The following is a 24,152-nucleotide window of genomic DNA, read 5'->3' as shown; positions in this document are numbered from 1 at the left end:
GCCCTGGGTAGTTTGCTTTGTTCCTGTCTCTTGGGGGAAACAGGAAGCTCCTGTGAGGAGTCAGGAGGTGGGAGTCTACCCCGTTCCTGGGCACAGAGTGTGAAAGGCGAGAATGGGGGAAGGCATAGACCACCACATAGTGTTGTCTGTGAGGCTATGCACACCCTCACCGTCAATTTCATCTTTGGGGTGTGCAGGGTGTCCCCGGAACTTCCTACATGGGAGTGTTCATCTTTGCCCTGCTGGCCTTCCAGAAGCCCGAATCCCCTTTCCCTGAGTGTGAGCAGCTTTTCACTGTGATTATCACTGCTCAAGTCCCTGCTGGCCCTCCAGGTCCTGAGCTCTGCCCTTTAACCAAGCACACGTGTGTCAGGGAGCCAAGTGTTTTTGGGACAGCTGCGTGCGCAGAAGCAGCCAGCTCCCGACTCCTATTTTTCTTTTTGCTCTCAGTGGCAGTAATCTATGCCTTTCATACACAGTACCTAGGACACTGAGGACCTTGACCCAGCAAGGTCCTCATGACTTCTCCCACTCCAGCCTTGACTCACTCCTGCTAGAACCGGGAGTAAGGCGGAGAGAGACAGGCGGGGAAGGAACGCGGCAGCATCCACCCTTGTTCTCCCAACTGCTCCTCGAGGAGACTCTCCTGGGACCCCATCCATGTGTGGCCTCGGCACACACCTCAGAATTAGGGGAGGGGTCTGCTGCAATGCCAGCTGTGGGTCCTCTCTCTTCCCTCCAGTCACTGCCCTTTATAAATATTTATAGTAGCTCTTCTACTAAAAATAACATCCTGGAGCTCAGGGAGCAGGAAAAAAAAAATCAATGTGAATTGGACTTGGTGATCACATGTGCCACAGGACCCCAGGGGAGAGGATGCATGAGAAGCACCCACGCAGTGCGCCCCCTGGCTGCCAGCCCCAGGTCGGCCACTTAGCACACTGCTGCCTCCCCCAGTGACTGGACCACAGAGTCCTCTGCCCTCCTCCTGGCTGCAGAGCAACAGTACAGCCCAGCACTGTGCAGGCGGAAGTTCAGAGAGGAACGGGGGGGGGGGGGGGGGGGGAAGGGGGGAGCGGAGACGGGACTATTTTTAGCACTGAGGCCAGGGTGTTAATGTCTGTAGAACCGAGCAAGGCCTGCAGCTTTCTGTGCATAGACAGAAGACCTGTTGGTTTTTTAAAGGTCAAAGGTAGGAAAGAAACTTGTGTGCCCACACCAGGGGGCCGTACTCTGTGCTGGCCAGACGCCAGGAGGAACCCCATTAGGTCAGGAACACACACACACATACACACACACACACCGGCTCAGCGCTTTTTCTTTTCTTTTCCACCTCCTGGTAAATTCCTGATGCAGAGATGAGACCATGCCCTGAGGGAGGAATGCAGATGCTAGGACATGCAGGGCTCCGCGGAGGCCCACCAGCTGGGGCCTCGGGCAGTCCCTCCCACTTCCCAGAGGCCTGGCTCCTCTCTCCGGGGGTTGAGTGAGTCTGGCAGCCCGCAAGGCCGGCCCAGGTGTGCGGCGGCGGCAGCAGCAGCAGCAGCAGCAGCAGCAAAGACAGGAATGCGCCTCTGGGGGAAGACCTTCCCTTGTCTTGTCGGTGCCAGCCAGCGTGCTCCTCCTCGGCCTCTGTGCCTGGACAAGACAGACTGTTAGTCACAAGCACACTGGGGGCGCAGGGCAAAGCTGCCAACGGCTGGGAACCGGCAGATCTGCAGGGAGAGTGGGGCCGGCCGGCCGGGGCTCTCAGCTCTTCCACTGCACGTAGCTGCCTCTTCTCTTTTTGGTGGGACAGGGTTGGGGTGGGGTGGGGTGACGGTGCGTGTCTTCTGAGGTCATTGCTTATGTCAAAAAAACTGGGTCACAGTGGCAGGTTTGGAAGGGGAGGGGTGCGGTGGAGGAGATGGGCAGAGGAAGGGGAGTCTCTGGCGGCAGAGAGCATGTCACGGTGTGTGGCACTTTTCATCGGTCTCTACTGCTGGCTCCTTGTGACTCCTGACACGGGTCAGAGGACAGACAGCCGGTGAGGCAGAGGCACCAGCCGATTCCAGCCCTGGCACCAGGTCCTTGTGTGCGGGCTTTGGAGCCTTCGTGTGCACCCAAGGAGCAGGCTAGCTGGATGGTGCTCACAAATCTCCTTTCCACGCAGTCTTTCTTGGGAAGAAAGTGTGCCCCAGTGTCCCCCCTAGGGACAGAGGGGACCCCGCAGGTTCCTGAAGGCCTTTGAGTCAGTTCCTGACCTCACCAGCCGCATGCAGCAGCCTGGGCTTGCCACAGGAAGGGCCTGATCTGCATATACTGAGCAGCAGTACCCTGGTGCTGGCCCACCTGCAGCCAGCTCAGCAAACCAAGTGTGCAGGCTGACCTTTCGGAAAGGGCGGGGACCAGTTCGGCCCAGAGGCAGCTCTGAGATGTCATTCTTAGAAGGCTATCTGAGAAAGTCCCTTCTCCGGTTGGTGGTGCCATGGCCCTCGGTTTGTTTTTTTTTTCTACCCTGAAGACTGTAATTGAAAAGGATGTCCAATTTTTAAAAATAAGTGGAAACCAGGAGTGTTGACACACCCCTTTAGTCCAGCACTTGGGAAGCAGGGGCAGTCAGATCTTCTTGAGTTCTAGAACAGCCAAGCTGTTCAAGACTCTCTGTCTTGAAAAGAAAAAAGAAAAAAGAAAAGAAAGTAAATCTGGAAGTTGCATCAAGACTACAGATTAAAAAAAAAAAAAAAACCCGACAGACTCATTCCTAAGACCAGAAGAGTGTCTGTCTGTCCTTTGACTCCCTGGCTCTCTGTGGTCAGTGTGGCTGGGTCGGGACCCCATTAGGGGGCAGTGCTGAGTGACAGGATCCCAGGGGAGTTCTTGCTGTGGGTACAGTGGACACAGAGGACAGGGCTACAGAGGCAGAGGCAGCCCCGGGAGGTGGCTACTCTCGGCTGGTACTCTGCCCCCCGCTTCCGTCAGTGCCATTGGAGACACCGGGGCCACAGACACGCGGTGCAAGACAGGCCACTGTCTGGAACCAGTAAACAGGCCCAGCGGCGGCAGCTGTGGGGGAGCGGAGGGAAAGGAGCAGCTGGGTTCTTTCAAGAAAATTCCAGTGGTAAGGCTTGCTCTGGCGTGGGACCTGTGACGCAAGACGGGGAGGAGGAAGGCGAGGACGCACTACTCACCTGAGTTTCCTGTGTCCGGGCTGCTCCTCGGCTAACCTGCGGCAGCATGGGCAGAAACAAGACTGAGGTCACACTTGGGCTCTCCACGGCCTCCTGCACTTCTCTGAGGGGGCTTTCCTGACCCACCCGGCCCAGGGGCTAGCCTTCTGTCTCCTTTCTCTGGCGCTTGCCTGCCAGGGATAATGAGGTAGAGGTGGATTGCTCACCGCCCACAACTCAGCTGGCATGGAGTGCTGTGAGGGAAAGCCAGCCAGCGGAAGCAGAAGCCACCTTAGCTCTAGGGAGCAGTTATAGGGGAGCAGAGCCTGCCTGGTTCTGAAAGGGAAACAGTTTTGACGGGGACCTTGTTTCTCCACACTCTGGAACAACTCGGCTATCCAGACCCCCCCTTGGATGTCCATGTGTGTCTTTAGAGAGGGCCCTTGGAGGTTCTGAGCCCGTCTGTCCTCAGAGAGGGCCACCACTGCCCAGAGATGCATGAGGGTGCTTCAGTGTATACACTAGGGGGCATCCCGAAGGACACAGCAGTTCTGGGGTGGCTCGGGTGAACGTGGATTGCTGGGGTAGACAGAGGAGGCGACAGTCTATGCCTCACGCTGCCCTCTTGTTTTACACGCAGGATAAAGGGATGCTCAGAGGGAAGGTACCACAGAGTAGCAGCATCCTTGTCTAGGATTCCAACAGCCAGAGGAGGGCAGACAGAGGTGAGAGCTGGGGTGAATATGTCGGGGGAGCCTGCTGTGGTCAGAGTTCTTCCAAAGTGCCCATGTGGTGCTCATGCCTTGTGCGCCGAAGACGCTGGGCGTGCTGAGCTGACTGGGTTGTGCTGAAGTCACCTGAGCCTGGCTTCACCCCAAAGACAAGAAATCTTCCTCTGTAAATTGGTAGTTATTGATTTGAAATGTCCCCACCCCAGATCTGCCAGGACTCGCACATTGTTGAGAGGCAAACCCAAACAAACTCTCCTTATCTCGCCCCCGACTCTTCACCCTCTTGCTCTTGGAGATGGCGCCTAAGCGCCATGGAAGCTCAGGCATTCTCCCAGCCTGCACGCGGACAGACAGACAGACAGACCCTGGTGTGCACACTCAGAGGGACAAAGGGAGACTCAGAGCTCAGAGCAAGCATCCAGTCCGACAGAAAGGGACTGACAGGGTCAGCCAGGGACAGAGACGGAGGCCCCGAGCCAGGTCAGGCCGACAGAAACCACTCCAATTCCTGCAAGCAACTGAGGGGGGCGGGGTGGAGTCCATGGTTAAGGCAAGGTGGGGCGGCAAAGGCAGGGCTCTAGGCTTGCTTCAGGGACACCGAGGGAAGCTGAGGGGCGCCTGGAGGAGGTCCCAGGACGGGGAAGCACACAGGAGGGTGTCAAGACAGTAGCTATATCTTTAGTCAAGAAATCTCCACAGCAATGCTGAAGTCTGGCTGGGGTATGGGCATGTGTTTGGGGGTGAGCGGATGTTTACATGAGGGGCATGTCTCTGTCCTCCTTCCTGCCTCGTGGCCCTTCTTCTCTGGACCTGGACCTCCGAATGGCTGTTCTCTGACAGCCCCGAGTGTGGCCAGGGCAGCAATTCCCACCAACTCACGCCCCGTGGCCCATTTCTCCCAGGCCTCATTTTGGCTTCCTAGTGCTTTCTCTACATGGGCAGTGTTTTCTCCTGTCTCCTTGGTAACGTCGTCACGGCCCTTGCTGACTGGTTCCCTGCCCCCAGCCTGCAAATACTCTCTCTTAAATGTACCATCCCAGGGGCAAAACTGCATTACACAGCCACTATTCTGAGGGGGTTCCCACCTGTCCCCACCGTCACTGCCTTCCACCTTGCACTGGGGGCTTCTCCACGCAGTCTAGCTCTGCTTGGACTATAAAGCCCTGGGCTTGGAGCTGGGGCCTCCTGGAGTGGATCCAGGTCCTGGCACTTATTAACCTGCCCAGTTAATAAGCCTGGGAGCCTTGGTTAGAATTCTCCCGCTCTGGGGCTGTGAAGCCAAGTGAAGATGAAGATGGCTGTGTTACAGACTTACCTACGGGTCTAGGAGGTAGCTAGGAGCCAGCACGGGTCTCTCCTCACCTCTCCTGCTTTCCCCCTTCACCTCCTGAGGCTGGGGGATCACTGCCTCTCACCTAACGCTACGCATGTCTGTCGCCCTGTTCATTTCTTTGGACGGGCTCATTCATTGACATTACTAGAAGACAGGCACTGTTCCAGACACTGGGAATACATCACCACCAGCACAAGTTAAGACCTCTGCCTTAGGGAGTGTACCTTCTGGAGGAATCCAGAAACAACGTATCGATATAGGACAGACATAACTGGAGACTCTCAAATGTCTCAAGAGGATTTCGTTATTGGCTTAATATCCCGTTGAAAGATAACAATCAAGAACATGAAGTTCGGAAAACAGAGAAACCCTGTCTCAAAAAACCAAAGACAGAGAGAGAGAGAGAGAGAGAGAGAGAGAGAGAACATGAAGTTTGGAGTCAGAAAGACCCACTTCAAGTCTACTTATACTTATTCTCACCCAGAGGCTATGTGAACAGACTCCCCCAGAATCTGTTTCCCTATTACTTAAATGGGGATATTATTATCTGTATATTTTAACATAAAGGGTCGAATGAGATTTTACATGAAATCATTTAGCACAGAACAAGTACATGAATAGTTTCTATGCACAGCGAGACTTGGAAGGTATTACTGTCCTTGGCCACCACCTTTCTTTCTCGCTTTTAGTCTCCCAGGAAGCCATCTATTCCAACCTACAAGTCTCTTACTTTTCAGAACGTCTTAGTATTATTTATTCTACATCAATAGTCTCTTTTGAGAGAGGGTTTCTCTGCGTAGCTCTGGCTCTCCTGGAACTTGGTAGCCCAAGCTGGCCTGGAACTCAGAGAACCGCTTGCCTCTGCCTCCTGAGTGCTGGGATTAAAGGTGGGCGCCACCACACCCAGCTTTAACAGTGTTCTCTTCTGAGGCAAGGTTTCATGTGGCCCACACTGTCCTCAGACTCACTTTGCAGCAGAGAATGAGCCTGGATTTCGGATCCTCCTGCCTCTGCCTGCCGAGGACCGGGATTCCAGGTGCATGCCACTGCTTCCGTGGCTCGTGGGGTGCGGGGTTTGGCCTGGCCTTTGGGTGCGCGAGGTGAGCCATCTCCCAACCTTCCCCAGCCAACATCTGACCCTTCCTGATCAAGCTTTTCTGCTGCTTTGGTTCCTCCCACGCTTCCTCTGCACAGCCTGGTCGGGCTTCCCCAACTAGACCGTCAACCCCAGGAGGAAGGGCAATCAATGTTCTGTGACTCCTTTGCACCCCTGAGTAGGAGTAAATGGCCTGACACTACCACCTGTGGGCACACCACAAAGGCAGCTGGGAGAACAGCAAGAGGCACCGTGGGGGCTGCAGCCTTGGGGAGGGTGTGGTAGGGGAAAGGTCGGAAACAAAGGGAAGGAAGGAGGTCAGCATCTACTGCTCTACAGCTTGGTCTCCCATGCAAACTAGGGGTCCTGACTTGCCTTTACCTCCGTCTTTCTCAGCCTGCATCTTCTCGTCTTCCTCTGTACCTTCCTCTGCTGTGGAAACAAGTCCAAGGAGGCCAGTGACCCTTGGGTCTGGCACCAGGGTGGGAGGCAGGTGAGGGAGGCAACTTGGAAGGCCCGAGGTCTGAGGCAGAGCCCTGAGGCAGCGAGCAGCCTCCAGGGTGTATAGATGTCCCTTGCCCGTGCCCAACAGCTCCACACCCTGGTACTGTTTGATTGGAACCCTGCACACCCATGAAGCCAGGGGCATGATGTTAACCTGCTGGCATCTTTGGAAATCAAGGTGGGGGTGCCATCTACTAGAGTTATACTCAATATTTTGCATTCAGGTTCAAGAAAACAATTATAGAAGTGCATGGCGGAGGGAAGCCCAGGTTAAGACCGGCTTTGAAAGGGGACTGTGTGCTCAACATTGGGTGTTCTCGCTGCATCTGGACCTTGGAAATCAGGCCACATCTTGACAGGTATGGCCAAACAGGAGAGCAGACAATCATGACATATTTGATACATGTTAAAGGCATTGGGGAGACTCTCCTAAAAAAGGAGGAAACTTGGGAGTTACCACACTGTCTACCACCATCCACTCTGAAGCTGGCCTGGAGAGAAAGTCTGGACTTAGGGCAGCTTTAGGCAGGAAACAACCCATGACAGAAAGGGAGATTTTAGCTCCCTAATAAGGAAGAACTCTTAGAGCTGGCTATAAATGAGCTCCCCGGAAATATTCAAACTGGAGGCTTCTAAATTGACAGCGAGTTCACTGAAATATCTCTAAGACCCCTTTAAACCCTAGGAGTCCATTACTTGAAAAAATTTTTTTGAAAAATGAGGAAGACAAACTATAGATGTGTGTCCTGTGCATGCTGCCGGAGGTGTATGAAGAGTCAACCTGGTATCCACTCCTATCCTAACCAAAGCCACCTTCAAGGAAGAAGTCAACATGCGTCACATGGGCATCCACCGAGGGATAGGATTCATCTCTGCATTTACCGAGGGTGCTGGGTGACGGATGTCTATGTCAAACTACAGGCCTCTGTGCTTGGGGAAAGGAGCGTCACAGAACCTGCCCAGTCGCCTGGCTTCATGTTGCTCTAGAACTAGTTTTGCCTCTGCATGTTGTGTGATCACAAGCAACTTCCCTGAAAACTCCCTCACCATATTTCTAAAATAGGAAAGTTGGACAATAGGGCCGCGAACATACACCTTCTAAATGACACAGTTTTATTAAAACCAACTTTCCATGTTAACTGATGCTCTTGCCTCCCTCCCCCACCATAGGGCCTAGGTGGGCTTTGAATTCATAAGGCTCCCAAGAATTGGGGATGGCAGGCATGCACTGCCATCCTGCCTCGGTCCCTGTCCATCAAATTCCACTCTCTGGAGCCCTGAGCTTGTGAGTCACCTGCTTTTGCATAAACTCTAACTGTACTCTCTCTGCATGTCCTAGAAGTCCCTGAGAAACTCCCTCTGAAACTGTAAGTGAAGTCTGTTAGGGAGCTCGAATAGAGAAAGGGCCTTCTAATCAGCTGCGAGGTCTCCTGAGGTCACCCTCCCCGACCCCCGTCCAGCTCTGTGCATATACAGTGAGGGCTGGCTTCAGTGTGGCCATGAGCAACAGGATGAGAGAGGGCGAGGGCGTCACATGGCCCGTGGCAGAATGGGCGAGCAAGCTGAGCAGGGGAAGCCAATCCCTTCCCAAGGAAAACAGGTGGACGTGAGGGCTGAGGTGTGGAAGAGACGACAGCCCTCAAGGAGATGCTTTCCCATGCTGGAAATGTGGCTTGCCTTCCACAGGAGTGTCTGAACGGCCCCCGGACACATTGCTCTGCTAAGCTACTGCAGAGTACTTACAGACACTGCCTTGGGTAATGAAGGACAGAGGGGGCCCTTTGGGGATGGCAGCCTCACAGGAATGCCGGGGCAGGAGAATAATCCCTAAGCTCTGAGTGGCTCCATCACTGATGGAGCGGAGGGGTACTTGGAGGTACGGTGGCTTTGTCGTCCCCCCCCCCCATTCCCCAGGGTTCATGTAAGGGGAACACGCTGTGGAGCAGAGGAAGGAGTCAAACAGGACTGAGCATGAAGAAGGGAGGAGGCTGCAGCTGGGATCTTCAGGTGAGATCAGAGCCTGCTCACGGACAAAACAGAGTCAGATGGAGGAAGCCAGAGGGCGGCTGGAATAGAGACGGGGGGGGGGGGGGGGGGGGCCGTGGTGCTGACGGCTGCCACATCCAGGACAGCTTCAGAAGGAGGCGATGGCCAGCCTAGGGAGAGAGAGGCACTGTGGACAAAGTAGAGGTGGGGGGAGAGAGAGGGAGGGAGGGAAGGACGGAGGGAGGGAGGGGGAGAGAGAGAGAGAGAGAGAGAGAGAGAGAGAGAGAGAGAGAGAGAGAGAGAGAGAGAGAGAGAGGAGGGCTCTGGCTGCACTGAAGAGCAGACTTTCCTTCATGTTGGAATGGTGTGTGCTCCTTCATACTGTTCTTAACATAAGCTGTGATCACATGTGGGAGGGAGGAGGCACAGGGTGAAGAGTCTGTGTGTTCCTAGAAGGGAAAACGGAGTGGAAAGAAGGGCCATGTGCCTGGAGGTAGGAGAGGGCAGGAAGACATGGGCACAGAGGGGAGGGAGGTGGAGACTGGTGGGGAGCTCTGGGTTTCACCTGAATGGAGCTCCTTCACCAGGGATGACATGGTGTTGGTGATGGAGTCAGCAGCCACCAGCAGGTCATTGCGGAGGTTTCTCCTCGTACCTGAGGAGTCAGAGCAGATGGTAATGCAGATGGGTGAGCATGGCGGAGAGCGCTGAGGGATGCCCCAGCCAGTGAGGCCCTGGAACCCGGGTGCAGAGGCGATTAGGGCAGGTGGGACTGCCGCAGCACTGCATGCTCCTGGACCGTCCAGTCCACTCCGTCTTCTCCAGCGGGAGAGCGGGAGCCTGTCAAGTCCATGCTTTGAAGGCACCACGGTAGAATGGGGTTCCGGCTTAGCTTTGCCTCAGCACGTTCCTCAGTCTCAGGGGGAGGGGCTTAACTGTCTCCATCCCCTCTCCTCAAGACTCCCTTGCCCATTATTTAAGACTGCAGGACCCTGGTTCCTCAGTCGGCCGCGTGGCAAGTGCATGCTTACTACCCTTTGGTTAGGTCCTATGGAGTTACCGCTCTTCCTGTTCTTGCTTATTATAAGGACCTCATAGGGCCAATGTGTGAGGAGGCAAAGCCCAAAGGGAAGGCATTTCCTTCAGTCCAGAGCTTAGAACCCAAGGGGCCAATTACCTTCACGCATGCGCCTGCAGACCTCCCATGGAAGACCAGCCTATCATGGAGAAGGAGCCAGCACATAACTTATTTACACTGTCAATCTGATTACTAAGGCCACACTATCTGATCATCCGAAGCCAGGAGCACAAAAGGCAAGTGACTGGAAAGATCCTGGCAGGGATCCTGCATGTGCTTTCGGCCCCTCAGCTCTCCACAGGTGCGCCCGGAACCTCACCTTGTGCAAAGGCCTCCTGGACATCTCCCCCAACTCCGCTCAGTGAGTCCTGTGGGCCGTGGGTCGGGGTGGAGCCGGCAGACGTGGAACGCACAGGCATGGGCATAGGGCGGCCGCCTCCATGAGTGGGTGATGTGTGAGGTGACCCTGTGGCTTGAGCCTGGGAGGATCAGAGAGAAAACATGTCACCTTGGGTGTCCAATCTCTCTAAGGAAAGCACTTCCCGGGATCATAGTTTAAAAAAACAAAAAAACCAGGAGCCAGGACTCGGGAAAGGAAGGGAAGGAAGAGAGAGAAGGGGGCAGTGTGGGGATAAGAACACTGTAAGATCAGGCTGAGACCTCGTACTTGGGAGGCCGGAGGATGGCTGGGAATTCAAAGGCAGCCTGGGCTACACAGTCAGTTCAAAACTACAGGGTAAGAACCTGCCTCAGAAAATCAAAACCAAAAGGAGGGGCCGAGAGAGGCGGGAAGTGTGTGGCAGGGACATCGGCTACATCCAGGAGGGTCCAAGAGGGGGAAAAAATAAACAACAACAACAACAACAAATCCACCAACATCCTCGTGTCTGCAGGCCAACATTCTGTACCCATTCTTAGCTGATCCCACAAGAACCCGTGGGCAGAAAGCACCCATCTTTTCATATAACTTGTAGAGATGAAAATCAAGACCACGGGAGAGGCTTCTCAAGAGTGTGGGGGAGGAAGCGCAGTTCACCAGAGGCCACGCCAGAATAATCCACGGGCCGTGTGTGCGGCGGTGGTGGGGAGGGCGGCGGCGGTGGTGGTGGTGGTGGTGGTGGTGGTGGTGGTGGTGGGGAGGGCGGTGGTGGGGAGGGCGGTGGCAGGGTTTCTCTCTCACATGTGATATCCAGCAAAACCGCCACGTTGCCCCTGCCACACCCTCCCGGGAAGGTCTGGTTGGGTAGCTGGAGGACCAGGTGAGTGACCACAGGCTCATTAGAGGGGGCGCTTTCCTCAAGAAAGCCTAGCATAGTTTTGGATTTTCCGCCAAGCTTGCTTTTTAAGACAGGGTCTCTTCTACGTGGCCCTGGCTGTCTTGGAATTATGCAGACCAGCCTGGCTTCAAACTCATGGAGATCCTCCTGCCTCTGCCTCCTGAGTGCTGGGATTAAGGTGTGCACCGCCGCCCGCCCGGCTGGTCATTACTCTTAAAGACTTATTTTTGACTGGACTTGGACTTGGAAGTAAAAGCTCTTGGCAAGGACGGCCTGCAGTTCTTGGCAATCTGTTTCTGGCATTTCTCTTTGGCTTCCTTCCTTCTCTTGGCCCAAAGCTTAGCACGTTCTGCGGCCTCCTTGTTTTGCTTAATATATTGTTTCTTCAGAGCAGTGGGCTGCGTCTGTGTTGCAGGACACGTGGAGGAGCAAGACAAGACGCTGAATCTTGGGTGCACTGGTCCTGGGCGTCTTACCTCCTTTGTAAGGAGGCCTTTCTGACAACACTGGTGGACACGATCTTCTTTAAAGAAACTCAGTTTTCAGATTCTGCTAGCTCTCTTGGGCCCCAACCACAGAGGCCCAGCATGTCTGTCGGTCCAGGAATATCCTTCTCTCTTAAAAATAACCAAGCTGAGAACAGTCAGACTGTCACCTCCAATGCACTCGGAAAAGAGGTGCGCATCCCATCCCTAGCTCTCCTTGGTCGGTAACAAGAACGCCACTCACTCCGCTGTGGGTCAACACACCTTGCTTCTCGGGAAAACCCTGTCTGTTGTTCACCCAGGGCATCGGCAGCTACTTCTGTGGCCATGCGCTTCTCACAGGAACTTCGCCGATCACGTTCATTGCCCACGTCCATGTTTCCGATGGCTGGTTTCGTCTGGACAGGGTTGACCCCCTAAGAAGCAGCTTGGAGCGATGGGGTGTGGCAGCTGGAAGAATTCAACTCATCGGAGGCCCAGGGGGTCAGATTGGAGGATTTGGGGGTAGCAAAACTGGATGAATAGAAGTAACAATTGAGGACAGGTTCCTGCGAGTCTCTCTGGGGATTTAGCCCAGAGATGCCAGACAGACAGAATATGCCCCACATGGCTGCCTGGAGGTCCGCACAATGCTTCCCCTCAAGGCTGCAGCTGTGTGGGTGCTGAATGGAATATTTTGTTCTTGATGGTTCCTTTTTCCAGTTTGTTTTCTGACACGGCCTCAACTTCAAGATCTTCCTGCTGCAGGCCCGTGCTGGGATTTCAGGAGCCTGCCGCTCTGTCCTGTTCTTGATGATTCTTGCTGAACCTTTGTGTGGGGGTATGTTATGTTTTTATTTATTTATTTATTTATTTATTTTGGTTTTTTCGAGACAGGGTTTCTCTGTGTAGCTTTGCGCCTTTTCCTGGAACTCACTTGGTAGCCCTGGCTGGCCTCGAACTCACAGAGATCCGCCTGGCTCTGCCTCCCGAGTACTGGTATTAAAGGTGTGTGCCACCACCGCCCGGCTGGGGGGTATGTTATTTATTCATTAAAAAAAAAAAAGGGTCTTGCTGGGTGGTGGTGGCACACACCTTTAATACCAGCACTCGGGAGGCAGAGCCAGGTGGATCTCTGTGAGTTCGAGTGAGTTCCAGGACAGGCTCCAAAGCTACAGAGAAACCCTGTCTAGGGAAAAAAAAGGGGGATCTCATGTACCCCAGGCTAGCCTTGAACTTGCTATGTCACTCAGGATAGCCTTGGACACCTGTTCCTCCTGCCTCTACCTCCCAAGTACTGCATTATAGGCATACCACAATGCCAGCTGTGTGTGTTTTAATTTAAGAAATATAAAAGCTCAGAAAATGATTGGATATAACACCATAAACCACCCCAAATGAATAATTCCATACAATTTATTTTAATCTAAAAATGGTACAGATAGACTTACAATGCCGTTAACCCCCAGTTCTTTGCAGGTTTAGTCCCTTCATCTCTTCCCTTTGGAAACTTCCTGTTTGTTTTTTTTTTAACCAGAGATTTTTGGTGTGGACTTTTTTCTTTTACCTATGTGCACATATATAACTATGAATATAATATTTTCATGCCTTTAAATTCTGTATGAATGGTATTGAACTACAATGATTACTTTTAAATTTGTTTCTATTACTTAGCATACTCTTAGCAAGTGATCCATGATACAAATACATATGAATTTAGACCCTTCCTTCACATCACATTAAAAAACAAACTACACCCCTGAGAAGCAGAGGCAGGCGACTTTTGAGTTTGAGGCCAGCCTGGTCTACAGAGAGAGTTTCAGGACAGCCAGGACTACCCAGAGAAACCCTGTCTTAAAAAACCCCAAACCAAACCAACAGAATAACCTCAAAAAGGAGCAGAATAAATATTAGACCTAATATCGCACAATTTCTCAAAGAAAGCAAAGGAAAATCCTATGCAAAGACTTCTTGGATATAATACCCAAACCATTATGTTTAAATGGAAAAAAGGGAATAAATTTTATTTATTTATTTTTTAAAGATTTTACTTATTTATTATGCATACAGTATGCCTGTATGCATCCCTGTAGGCCAGAAGAGGGCAGCAGATCTCATTACAGATGGTTGTGAGCCACCATGTGGTTGCTGGGAATTGAACTCAAGAAGAGCAGCCAGTACTCTTAGGCACTGAGCCATCTCTCCAGCCTTATTTATTTTTTAATGCGTGCATGTTTTTATGCGTTGCCTGGAGAAGCCAGAGATCAATATTAGGTACCTTCTACAATTACTTCCCACTTTATTTTTTCTTAAGATGTATTTATTTTTATATGTGTATTTTTATATTTTTTTATATGTATGGGTGTTTTGCCTGCATATATGTGGGTCTGTGTACCTGGTGCCCAAAGATGAGTCAGATCCCCTGGAACAGGAGTTACAGATGGTTGTGACCTGCCATGTGAGTGTTTGGAATTGAACCCAGGTCCTCTGGAAAAACAGCCAAGTGGTTTTTTTTGTTTGTTTGTTTTAAGACAGGGTTTCTCCGTGTAACAGCCCTGGCTGTCCTGGACCTCACTATGTAGATCAGCCTGGCCTCGAGATCACAAGAGAACCACCTGCCTTTACTTCCCAAATGCTGGGACTGTAGGTATGAGCCACCATATCCAGCATGGCTATTGCTCTTAGCCCCCGAGCCATCTCTCCATCCTCCACCTGAGATGGGGGTCTCTCACTGAACTGGAGTTCACTGGTTAGGTTAGTCTGGCTGGCCAGCAACCCGCAGGGATGTGATTTCTGCATCCCCAGTGCTGGGATTACAAGTGTGTGCCACCCTGTCCTTATTTTTGCATGCCCAGTGCTTTACCAACAAGCCATCTCCCTAGCCCATGATACACTGGCTTTTTATCAAGTTAGAGACTTTTACCAAAATATCCAGAAGAGAAAACTTCAAATGTTCTTATCACAGGGAAGTATTACTTGTTTATAATGGTGGATATAATTATCCATCCAATGGATGAATAAACACTAGTTAATTGATACAATATAACTTAGATCAGGCTATACTGCAAAAAGATGTAAAATTATCATCTTTTGATTAAAAAAAACCCTTTGCTTTTCAAAGTAGAGTCATTAAACTGCATATGGGCAGATCAACTAAAAAATGGATCAATGATCTACATAAACAAAAACAGAATAGCACTCAGGAGGAGGAGGCAGGCAGAGCTCTGAGTTTGAGGCCAGCCTGATCTACATAGTGTGTGTGTGTGTGTGTGTGTGTGTGTGTGTGTGTGTGTGTGTGTGTGTGTGTGTGTGTGAGAGAGAGAGAGAGAGAGAGAGAGAGAGAGAGAGAGAGAGAGAGAGAGAGAGAGAGACACTGAGACTCAGTGTTAGATGTGCCTGTAATCCCAGAACTTTGGAGGGGGAGGCAGCAGGGTCTGTGGGTTAGAGATGAGCCTCAGCTGGGCCGTAAGCTTCAGCCAAGACCACCTGGGCTGCATGAGACCCTGATCACTGCTGTCAAAGGACTAGAGTTCGGATCCCTACACCTACATCAGGTGGCTCCAAGGGAACCAACGCCCACTCTGGCCTCCATGGGCCTGTGTGCACACACATATAAAATAATAAAACAATCTGAGTGAAAAACAACAAGAAAAAGGATATCACAAAAGGGAGCCGAGTCTTGAGATAGAATCTCGGATAAGGGACCTCACCTAGCACAGACAAAGAACTCTCCCGACTCAGTCACAAAAGGACAAGTAATCTAATTTGAAAATGGGCAAAAGATCAAGCAGTTAATTCTCTAAAGACAGGAAAACGTCCAACAGGCATGAAAAGGATCCTCGATGGCACTGAACACTAGGGAAAGAAATGAAGAGCACCATAAGAGCCCACTTTACACCCATTAGGATGAAGGCTACAAAAAAAGATAATAACAAGTGCCGACAAGAATGTGGGGAAACGGGAATCCTCAGACTCTGCCAGCAGGGATGTGAGAGGATGCAGCTGCTCTGGAAAACAGCCTGGATGCTCCTCCAAAGGCTGAGCTCCCCATGACACAGCTATTCCACTCTCAGGTATATATCCACCCAAGAGAAAGGAAAACGTGTTTGAACAAAATTGGTGTCCGGATGTTCACGAGAATGCTAACACAGCCCGAGAGTGGAACAACTCAAGAGTCAACTTGAACGCTTCAGATCCAATGGGTTACATCCAGACAGTGGAATAGTATTAGGCAATAAAAAGGAATGAAGAACTGATAACATTCACAACATTATGAAAACATTTTGCTAAGTGAAGGAAGCCATTCTCAAAAGAAGACACATTCTAAATTTATATGAAAACCCCAGAATAGGGAAATTGTGGACAAAGAACATTGGTGGTTATATAGGCAGATCGGGGGTTGGGAAGGCTGAGGGATGATTGTGAACGGGCATGATGCTTTTTTTTTCTTTTTGAGACCGATGAAGTGATGAAGTTTCCAAAATTGAAGGTAATGATGACGGTACAACTCTGAGAATATAGTTAAAAAAAACAAAAACAAATAAACGAACAAAAAATAACACTGAATTTTACAGTTAAAAACAATGAATTTCAGATGGACGTGAGTCAAGAGAAAGGCACAGACTGGAAGTAAACATCCACAAATTATAGTTGAAGCAGAACACAGGAAGATTTCTCCTAACTCAGTAACGTGACACACAAGGTAACCACAAAGTGGTCAAAATCTGAGCACACGTTTCCTCACAGGAGGAGCCTGGGTGTCGTAATCACGCACGTGCCGAGTCCCAGGGGACAGGACTCTGCACACACAACGCAGAATACTCTGCTCAGGGCTGCTTAGAAACAGCTACAACTGGGGACTGTCAAGGGTGGGGGGAACCTGAAACCCCCCTACGGCCGCTGAGGGCGAGAAGTTGCCAGGTTTCTTAGACTGTCAATCAGAAGCCCAACCACGGGACCCAGCAAACCCTGCTCCCAAGCACTCCCTGAGGGGAACGAAAACATAAGCCCACCTAAATCGTACAAATGTTTACTGGCGATAATTTAACAGCTCCAAGCGGAACTAACCCCAAAGTCCACTAACTTGGATTCATAAAATGTGACATGACTAGATATTTTTTTATTTTGTGAAATACTCATTTTTTTTATTTGTCAGTAATTATTAAACATTTTATTATTTCTTACATTTTTTCTGAGTATGTATCATTTCTTTCCAGTTACAAGTAAATCCTCTTATGGCCAATTTTTTTTTAATTGAGTATTTCATACATATATATAAAATGTGTTTTGATCAAATCTACTCCATCCCTCCCCTCCAATCCTTCCTCCAGTCCCACCCTACCATTATTCCCTCTCAATTTCATGTACTTAAAAAAATAAACAAATAAAACAGTCCTTAGTCCAGCGTGTGGATGGGTGTGGGACTATCCACTGGGGCATGGGTAGTTTCTCAGGGGCTGCATTTCTGAAGGGAACTGACTCCCTCCCAGCAGCCACCAATTTGGGCTATTTAATATTTGCATATTAAAATTGCTGGAACAGGGAGTTGGAGAGACGGCTCAGTGGTTAAGAGCCCTGGTTGCTCTTCCAGAGGACCCGGGTTCAATTCCCAGCACCGACATGGTGGCTCACAACCATCTGTAACTCCAGTTCCAAGGGATCCAACTAACCTATTCTGACCTCTTCAGGCACCTAGAGTACATGGTACACACACATACATGCAGATAAAAACTCATATACATAAAATTGAAAAAATAATTTGTTTCTGTTTTTGTTTTTCGAGACAGGGTTTCTCTGTGTAGCTTTTGGAGCCTGTCCTGGAACTCACTCTGTAGATTAGGCTGGACTCGAACTCACAGAGATCCGCCTGGCTCTGTCTCCCGAGTGCTGGGATTAAAGGCGTGTGCCATCACCACCCGGTGAAAAAAATTAATCTTAAAAAAGCATTGGGATAGAGCTGGCAGGGGTCCAGGAACCCCTGTCGGGGTGGAGTAGGAATACTTTGGTACCCAGGGTAGCTCGAAGACACAAGGGGTGGTTCATGGACATGCAGTTGCTTCAGCCCTGTGTGAGAAGGGACTGGTCTTGGCTGTGGAATGCCATTGGTCCAGGGATGCCGAGAGACTATGATCTCGCTCTAACACAACACAACACCAGCACCAACACCAGCGTGCTGGCAATGTTGCATTCTCTCTGCTGAAAAGACTGTGCCCTCCCTTCCCGGCGTGACTCACACTGCCTTCTCTCCTCAGATGCACAATTGCCCTTTGCCCTCTGTGCCTCCTGACCCATGCACGCCTGCTGGACCCCCAGGCGTCGGCCTGGAGGCTGAGACCCCGTCATCCTGAGACCCAGCAGAGGCTCTGCTCCTCTGTTCCAGCACGCACTGTCTTCTCACGTTCCAAGCCTACACCACTGTGCTCAGCACAGGTGGATGCTCAGTAAGTCCTTGTCAGGCGATGATGAGGGGCATCGAGTTTCTCACCCTTCTTCCTTTGGTAATGGAAAGTAGGAAAGCAGCTAGAGCAGGCAATGAGTTCCCCAGGGAGTAGTAAATCTATCTATCACTGGAAAATCTTGGTGTGAAATTCTCTAACTAGCTGACTAAATGTGGTAGCCAGACCTCAGACAGCCCAAAGTGACCTGCCATGCACATCCTGGAATAATCTCCTGCTCTGGAATGTTGGCTGGGCCAAGTGACTTGCTTCTAATGAATCAGACAAGTGGGACAGATGCCACTTTTGAGGTTAGGTTATAAAAGATGGTGGCTATAGCCTGGGTGACCCTTGACTGTAGCCTTATAGGAGCCTCTGCAGGGTTCCTGGCCCATAGGGGTTGTGATATGATTGATATTACCGGCGTGCACCACCACGCCTGGTGGGTGAAATGTCTTTCCGAGCCAGTTTTGAGATGATACTGTGTAGCAATAAATAACCAAACATGCACCAAACTTACTGTGTTTCTGTTTTTTAAAATAACTACTTGAATAGAGCAGTCACAGTTGGAACTGGGTTGAGAAAGTGGGCAGAAGGATTTGGGGAGAGACTAGAACCAGAGGCCCCAATGACAGGCTGAAGGCCCCCAGAAGAGGCCCACGGGAGGGAAGAGAGGCAAGGAAAGGTAACCAGGAAACCATCTTCGTAATGTGACAATGCACCCAGGGCCCTGAGACCAGTAGCCTGGCCCAATACCCAGTCTCTGGCTCTCTGTCCATGACTATCAGCGCCCTGTAGCACTGCTCGGTACCCAGAGCGGAAGGGAAGCAGGTCCTGAGATGTGATCCTAGGTCTTCCCAGGTGAGCACAGAGAGAGGCAGAGTGGGTCAGGGACAAGGGGTTGGAAATGGAAGTTAGAGACTCGGCTTCTTCTCTCCACCGTATGGCACACAGACCCAACCATGTCCAGGGTCCAGCTTTCCCATCTATAAACGGGAGGATGCTAGCTGACACCTGAGGTATTTTTCAGATTAAAGAAAAAAAAAAACAAATGCTGTGATCCATGGTCTTCACCACGTCACTGCATCCTCCCCAGTGCCAACAGGCCCTTGCTTGGATTGGGTTGAAACCACTGTCAGAGAAGAGCATGCTCCTGAGAAGAAATGGCTCTGTCTCATGTCACCTGGTGACATGTCCTGCTTGTAACTAACCTGCCTCACAAGTCCAGCCAGGACCAGAGAGGTTGCACACAAGAGACGGTGCACACAGAGGTCTTGAAGGTGTGAAGCTGATGAGGGGCACAGGGCCCAGGGCCCAGGCTGCCCGGCAGGGTACAGGATGAGCTCTGGAAAGACAGTTGGAGAAGAGAGCCTTCTGCTCACGTGTACACACACTGGGATGTGGGATGCTCGGTGAGACAGCCTGAGTCTACCGTGGGTGCACAGTAATCCCCTCACCTTGCTGTGTCTCACCTACCCGGGATCTTGACAGGCTGAGGCCAGACAGACACCAAGAATTCAGCCATGGTAGTGCTGTACGGTCGACTAGCACTTGACCTCAACAGCAAGGCCATGGTCAAGGTATGCCCTCTCCACAGGGACTGCCAGGCTCTCCGTGAAGAGCGACTAGTCCAGGATAAACAGCACATGGGTAGCTGAGGGTGCAAGGGAATCTGAGAGTAAAATAAAAAGCCTCATGGCTCCAGGGTAGGAGGGCCGTTGGCCTTGGGAAGAAGGGAAACCCTGCAACACAATGCAGAACTTTCGGGATTCCTGACACACCACTTGTAGCACACTTCGTAGTGAAGGCTGCCATCCAGAATGGCCAATCATAGGTCTAACCAACAAGCACACATGATAAATGTCCTATAACTCAGGTTTCCTGAATGCAGACACCCCTCACAGTTGGAAACACTCCTGCTGGGAATGTAGAGCTAGAGGCACAGTCCAACCCGAGCAGCAGTCCAGACTGCTGGTGCTCATTTTCAAACCAGCAAAGCTATGAAAGGTTTGCACTGGGCTCCGGAAAAGCGTGTAGAAATTACATTTATGTATTCAAGGGTCTTATGCCCTATCTCATTTTATGCATGTAGAGACTGAGACCCACAGAGGTCAACCAGGCTACAGACAGATCAGCAGAAGGGTCTCAAATGGCTAGGAGAAGCCTGTGTATGTTTGGTTCATATTCCCACAGTCCTGAGGTCAGAAGGAACACGAATCAGTCAAGACTTCCCACGACTGAGGCGAACTATGGTTCCCCCACTTCCCTTCAGGAAGAGTGGGCTCTGGAGCCTCTACCGGCACGCCATAATCCCAGGGCGACTGTGATTTCCTATAGGAGAATCAACTTCCTTTCCAGGGAGGACCAGAAACGCAACAAGGGACAAGGCAGATAGATCATGACTTCCTCCTCCCTTATCTGGAACACAGATCAAACACGGGAGCCAGAACAGGTACAGAGAATGAATGCCAGAGAAGGTGAGCTGAGGACAGGGATCTCTCCCCAGAGGACTGGGAACTCAGACGCAGAGGCAGAGACTTGCCAGAGGACCAGCTGCAGAGAGAAAAGGGCACTGTCTTCAGTCACAACGAGCAGGGCACGGCTCTTGGCTGTCTTTGGGCATCCCCAGTAGGGTGCCTGGCACACAGTAGGGACTCCACAAATAGCCCTTCTTTCTCTCTTTTCCATATGGAACAGGTAAGGTTTTTTTGGCAATCTCCTTGGTACACTTTATAGACAAGTAGTCGAGCCCAGGGAAGCCTATGGTAAACAGTGTAACGTTGAGAGCAAGTCCTCCTTCCACTGAACACTCCCCTCCCCTAGCCAGGCTGGTAGCATGGCAACAGGACGGAGGACATTTCAGTCTCCATCTCTCTCCCTGACTCATGGATACCTGCCAGGCGGCAGATGGCCCGTGTGGACGATTACCTTCACTTTGCCGCAGTGTATTTAAATTAAACAAACTGGCCTTTTTGCTGCTGATTGTTGGATGCCCTCTCAGAAAAACAAAAACAAAATCCGGGGAGAGAGAAGAGCTGTAAGTCTGAAATCTAGGCAAGGCAACGGGTGGCTGTGTGGAGAATGGGAACTGATAAAGAATGGGCTCAGGGCATTTTCCCTGGGAGACCAGGTGAAAGCCTCACACGCCTGGGCTGGTGCCGCAGCCGCCGAGGGGGAGCTGTGCTGGGAAGCTGCGGCTGCACCAGCCACCGACTGTGGAGAGAGGGTGGGCTGTCTCCGCGGCAGTCAGCCTTGCTGCAGGATGAGAAAACAACCACCTCATCTGACCGCTGGGAGTCGGGACTCGGCCTGGGAGCCACATCTCATGCATAAGGGGGTAGCAGGGACCAGCAGCAGTAAGAAAGGCAGCGGGATGCATTCCGTCTGGGCAGAGCTGAAGCAGGGAAGGAGGCGCTCGAGCGTCCTGCCTCAGCGAGTGCCCATTTGCAAGAACAGGCCAGCATGACCTTTAAAAGGCAAACCTGGCTGCTAGACTCCTCATAGAGCACTGAGGAGAATTTCTATGATGTTTCTCTGCTCTGAGAATATCTGTCTGTCTGTCTGTCTGTCTATCTATCTGTCTGTCTGTATAATCCATCCATCCATCCATCCATCCATCCATCCATCCATCCATCTATCTATCTATCTATCTATCTATCTATCTATCTATCTATCTATCTATTTTATATCTGATGGAAGGAGAAGGCCTGCATATGGTCCCTCTGCAGAGGACGGACACCTGCTTGTTCCTACACCAGGACAGGAAACTCAGGGCCCATAGATGACCAGTATCTCACTGTGGAGGCCTGTGAGGTCTTCTGGGTTGCCGATCTTCTGTAAATGGACCAACAGTGTTTGGCAGGGGGTAGGTGGCATACACTTGGCTTCCAATCACCGTGATTTGTCTCTCTGGGAGTCACAGGGAGTTGTAATCAAGGCCAGAACTTACTCCTGGATTCAAAGGAGTGGGAGGGAAGGCGTCTACTTATTTTTCCGGGTGGGAGGCAGCATCCTGAACTTCTGGAACAAAGTACATTTTACTATAACTTATAATAATCTCAAGGGAAAAAAGAAAGTGGATAAAAGATGGTCTCTCCATCGAGTGTCCAGCGCAGGACTTCAAAGCCAATTCTCAGCAAAATGGTCAGGAGCCTCTCTAAGAGAAAAATCTTCTACAGACAACATTAAAAACTCCAGATGTGCCTGAGAAACAAAACTAGACAGGTCCCTGGGAGGATGTGGTCCTTTTCGAAGGCTAGGTCAGTGAGAAGGCAGCGGCTCAAACCTACCAATGGCACTTCACAATTCAATGAGGCCAGCTGAAATGCCACTTGTATGTATGAAGAAGTATTATTATCATTCAGTAATACTCTGCTTGGGGCTAAAGAGATGGCCCAAGAGTGGTTAAGAGTACATGCTGCTCTTGTAGAGGACCAGAGTTTGGTTCTCAGCACCTGTAGTTTCAGATCCAGTGGATATAACTCTTTCTTTTGGCCTCCATAGGCACCTGCACACACACACACACACACACACACACACACACACACACACACACACACACGAAAACCAAGGCAAAAACACCAGATCTTCACATGCCTGCTGCATGTAATGCAGTCATTACCGTCTGGACCTGGCCACTAGCTGGACCTAGATTCCAGCTCTGCCATTCGCTAGCTGTGTGCTCTCGGGCATCTTAACCCCTCTGTGTCTCATAGTCTTCATCTGCAGAACGGGGACGACTGTATCTGCCTCCCAGGGCTGGTGAGGATGAGCACCAAGTACTACACACATCAGTCTTTGCCATCAGTCTGGCATGCTGGGCGGTGATGTGGACGGAGTGACATCTCTCCTTTCAGCAGCCCTGCAGCATTTTGAGAAGCCAGACAGTGAAGTGAGGGCCAGCGGATTTCCAAGTCACCAAAGAAACTAGTCACATAAACCAACCAGATCTCTGTACACCCTTCTTTGCGTACAGCCCTTTTTCTCATCAAAGAACTACGGCGGTAGGTGAAGAAAACGAGGTCTGTAACGAGGTTTGTGCACTTGTTCAGATACAAGTGAGGTTTTACCATCAAGGCCTTGTCAGTCAGAAGGGCTGTCTGCTCACATACGACTCACTAACACCCACTTTACCTTCCTTCATAGAGGTGAGGTTATTGAAGGAGGGGCAGGATGATGATTGGGCAAGATAAAGCTTTTTTTTTTTTTTATTTTTAAAGAGGTATTTATAACCAGGGCCTGGACAGATGGCTCAGCGGTTAAGAGCACTGGCTGCTCTTCCAGAGGACCTGGGTTTAACTCCCAGCATCCACATGCCAGCTCACAACTGTCAGTAACTCTAGTTCCAGGGGATCTGACACCCTCACACAGACATATAAGAGGCAAAACACCAATGCACATAAGATAAAAATAAGAAATTATTAAAAATTTTGTGTTGTTTTATTTTTAGGGAGGTATCTGCAAGAGCTGGAGATGTAGCATGACAATAGAGTGCTTTCTTAGCATGTGTGAGGTCCCAGGCCAAAACTCCAGGACCACAAAACAACAGAGGACTGTACTCTAATACGCGACAGAAAATCTTCTTGGTGGTTATTGGTAACTGCTGGCTTTTTGTCAAATCCAAGGGTTTCCTTGTCTTAGTTACTATCCCCTTGAAATTCTCTGGGCTTTTGAGAATCCACAGTCCTTCCTGACTTTCTTTCTGTCTTTTCTTCTTCTGTTTTGTCTACTCTGCATTTCCCCTAAGACTTGGGTTGATGGTTTCAACACTGACTCTATGCTGAGGACTTCCAAATCTACCTTGCTAGCCCAGTTTCCCACGCGAGTTTTAGCTGCACAGCTGTGGCATCTAGTAAGCCTTCCTACTTGACTGCTTGGTTAGCCACATAACCAAGACGATGACAACCAAGATCACACCTAACCCGGAATAATCGGTTTCCACTTGTTTGCTGGCAGGGACCTTCATTTTTCCAGATTCCAGGATTCCAAACCTAGAAGCTGTGCTCAGTAAGCCTCTTTTTGGGATGCTTGCAGAGATCTAGATGGTTGGTAGCGTTCTGGAGACAGTGTATCCTGGACTAGAATTGAATGTTCTTTCAAT

At 50.7% G+C, this 24,152-nt stretch overlaps 1 protein-coding gene across 12 annotated transcripts in view; it reads right to left on the bottom strand.

Moving 5' to 3' along the window:
- Positions 1-1,586: 1,586 nt before the first annotated feature.
- Dtnb (dystrobrevin beta) overlaps positions 1,587-24,152 on the bottom strand; it is a 215,318-nt gene continuing 192,752 nt past the window's right edge. For 5 of the 12 annotated variants that reach the window (XM_028875037.2, XM_028875062.2, XM_028875044.2 and 2 more), the window contains 5 exons: positions 10,197-10,356; positions 9,365-9,454; positions 6,685-6,741; positions 3,171-3,206; positions 1,591-1,638 (listed from right to left, as the gene is read on the bottom strand). In XM_028875037.2, coding sequence (XP_028730870.1) covers positions 3,202-3,206; positions 6,685-6,741; positions 9,365-9,454; positions 10,197-10,356 — 312 coding nt within the window. In that variant the 3' untranslated portion in view covers positions 1,591-1,638; positions 3,171-3,201. Of the gene's footprint in view, positions 1,639-3,170; positions 3,207-6,684; positions 6,742-9,364; positions 9,455-10,196; positions 10,357-24,152 lie in introns of all 12 variants that reach the window. The other 7 variants (XM_028875070.2, XM_028875109.2, XM_028875120.2 and 4 more) reach the window with 5 other exon arrangements.

This window comes from Peromyscus leucopus, chromosome 22 (assembly GCF_004664715.2).
Source record: "Peromyscus leucopus breed LL Stock chromosome 22, UCI_PerLeu_2.1, whole genome shotgun sequence".
Lineage (NCBI taxonomy): Eukaryota > Metazoa > Chordata > Mammalia > Rodentia > Cricetidae > Peromyscus > Peromyscus leucopus.
This window is presented reverse-complemented; position numbering and strand designations above follow the sequence as displayed.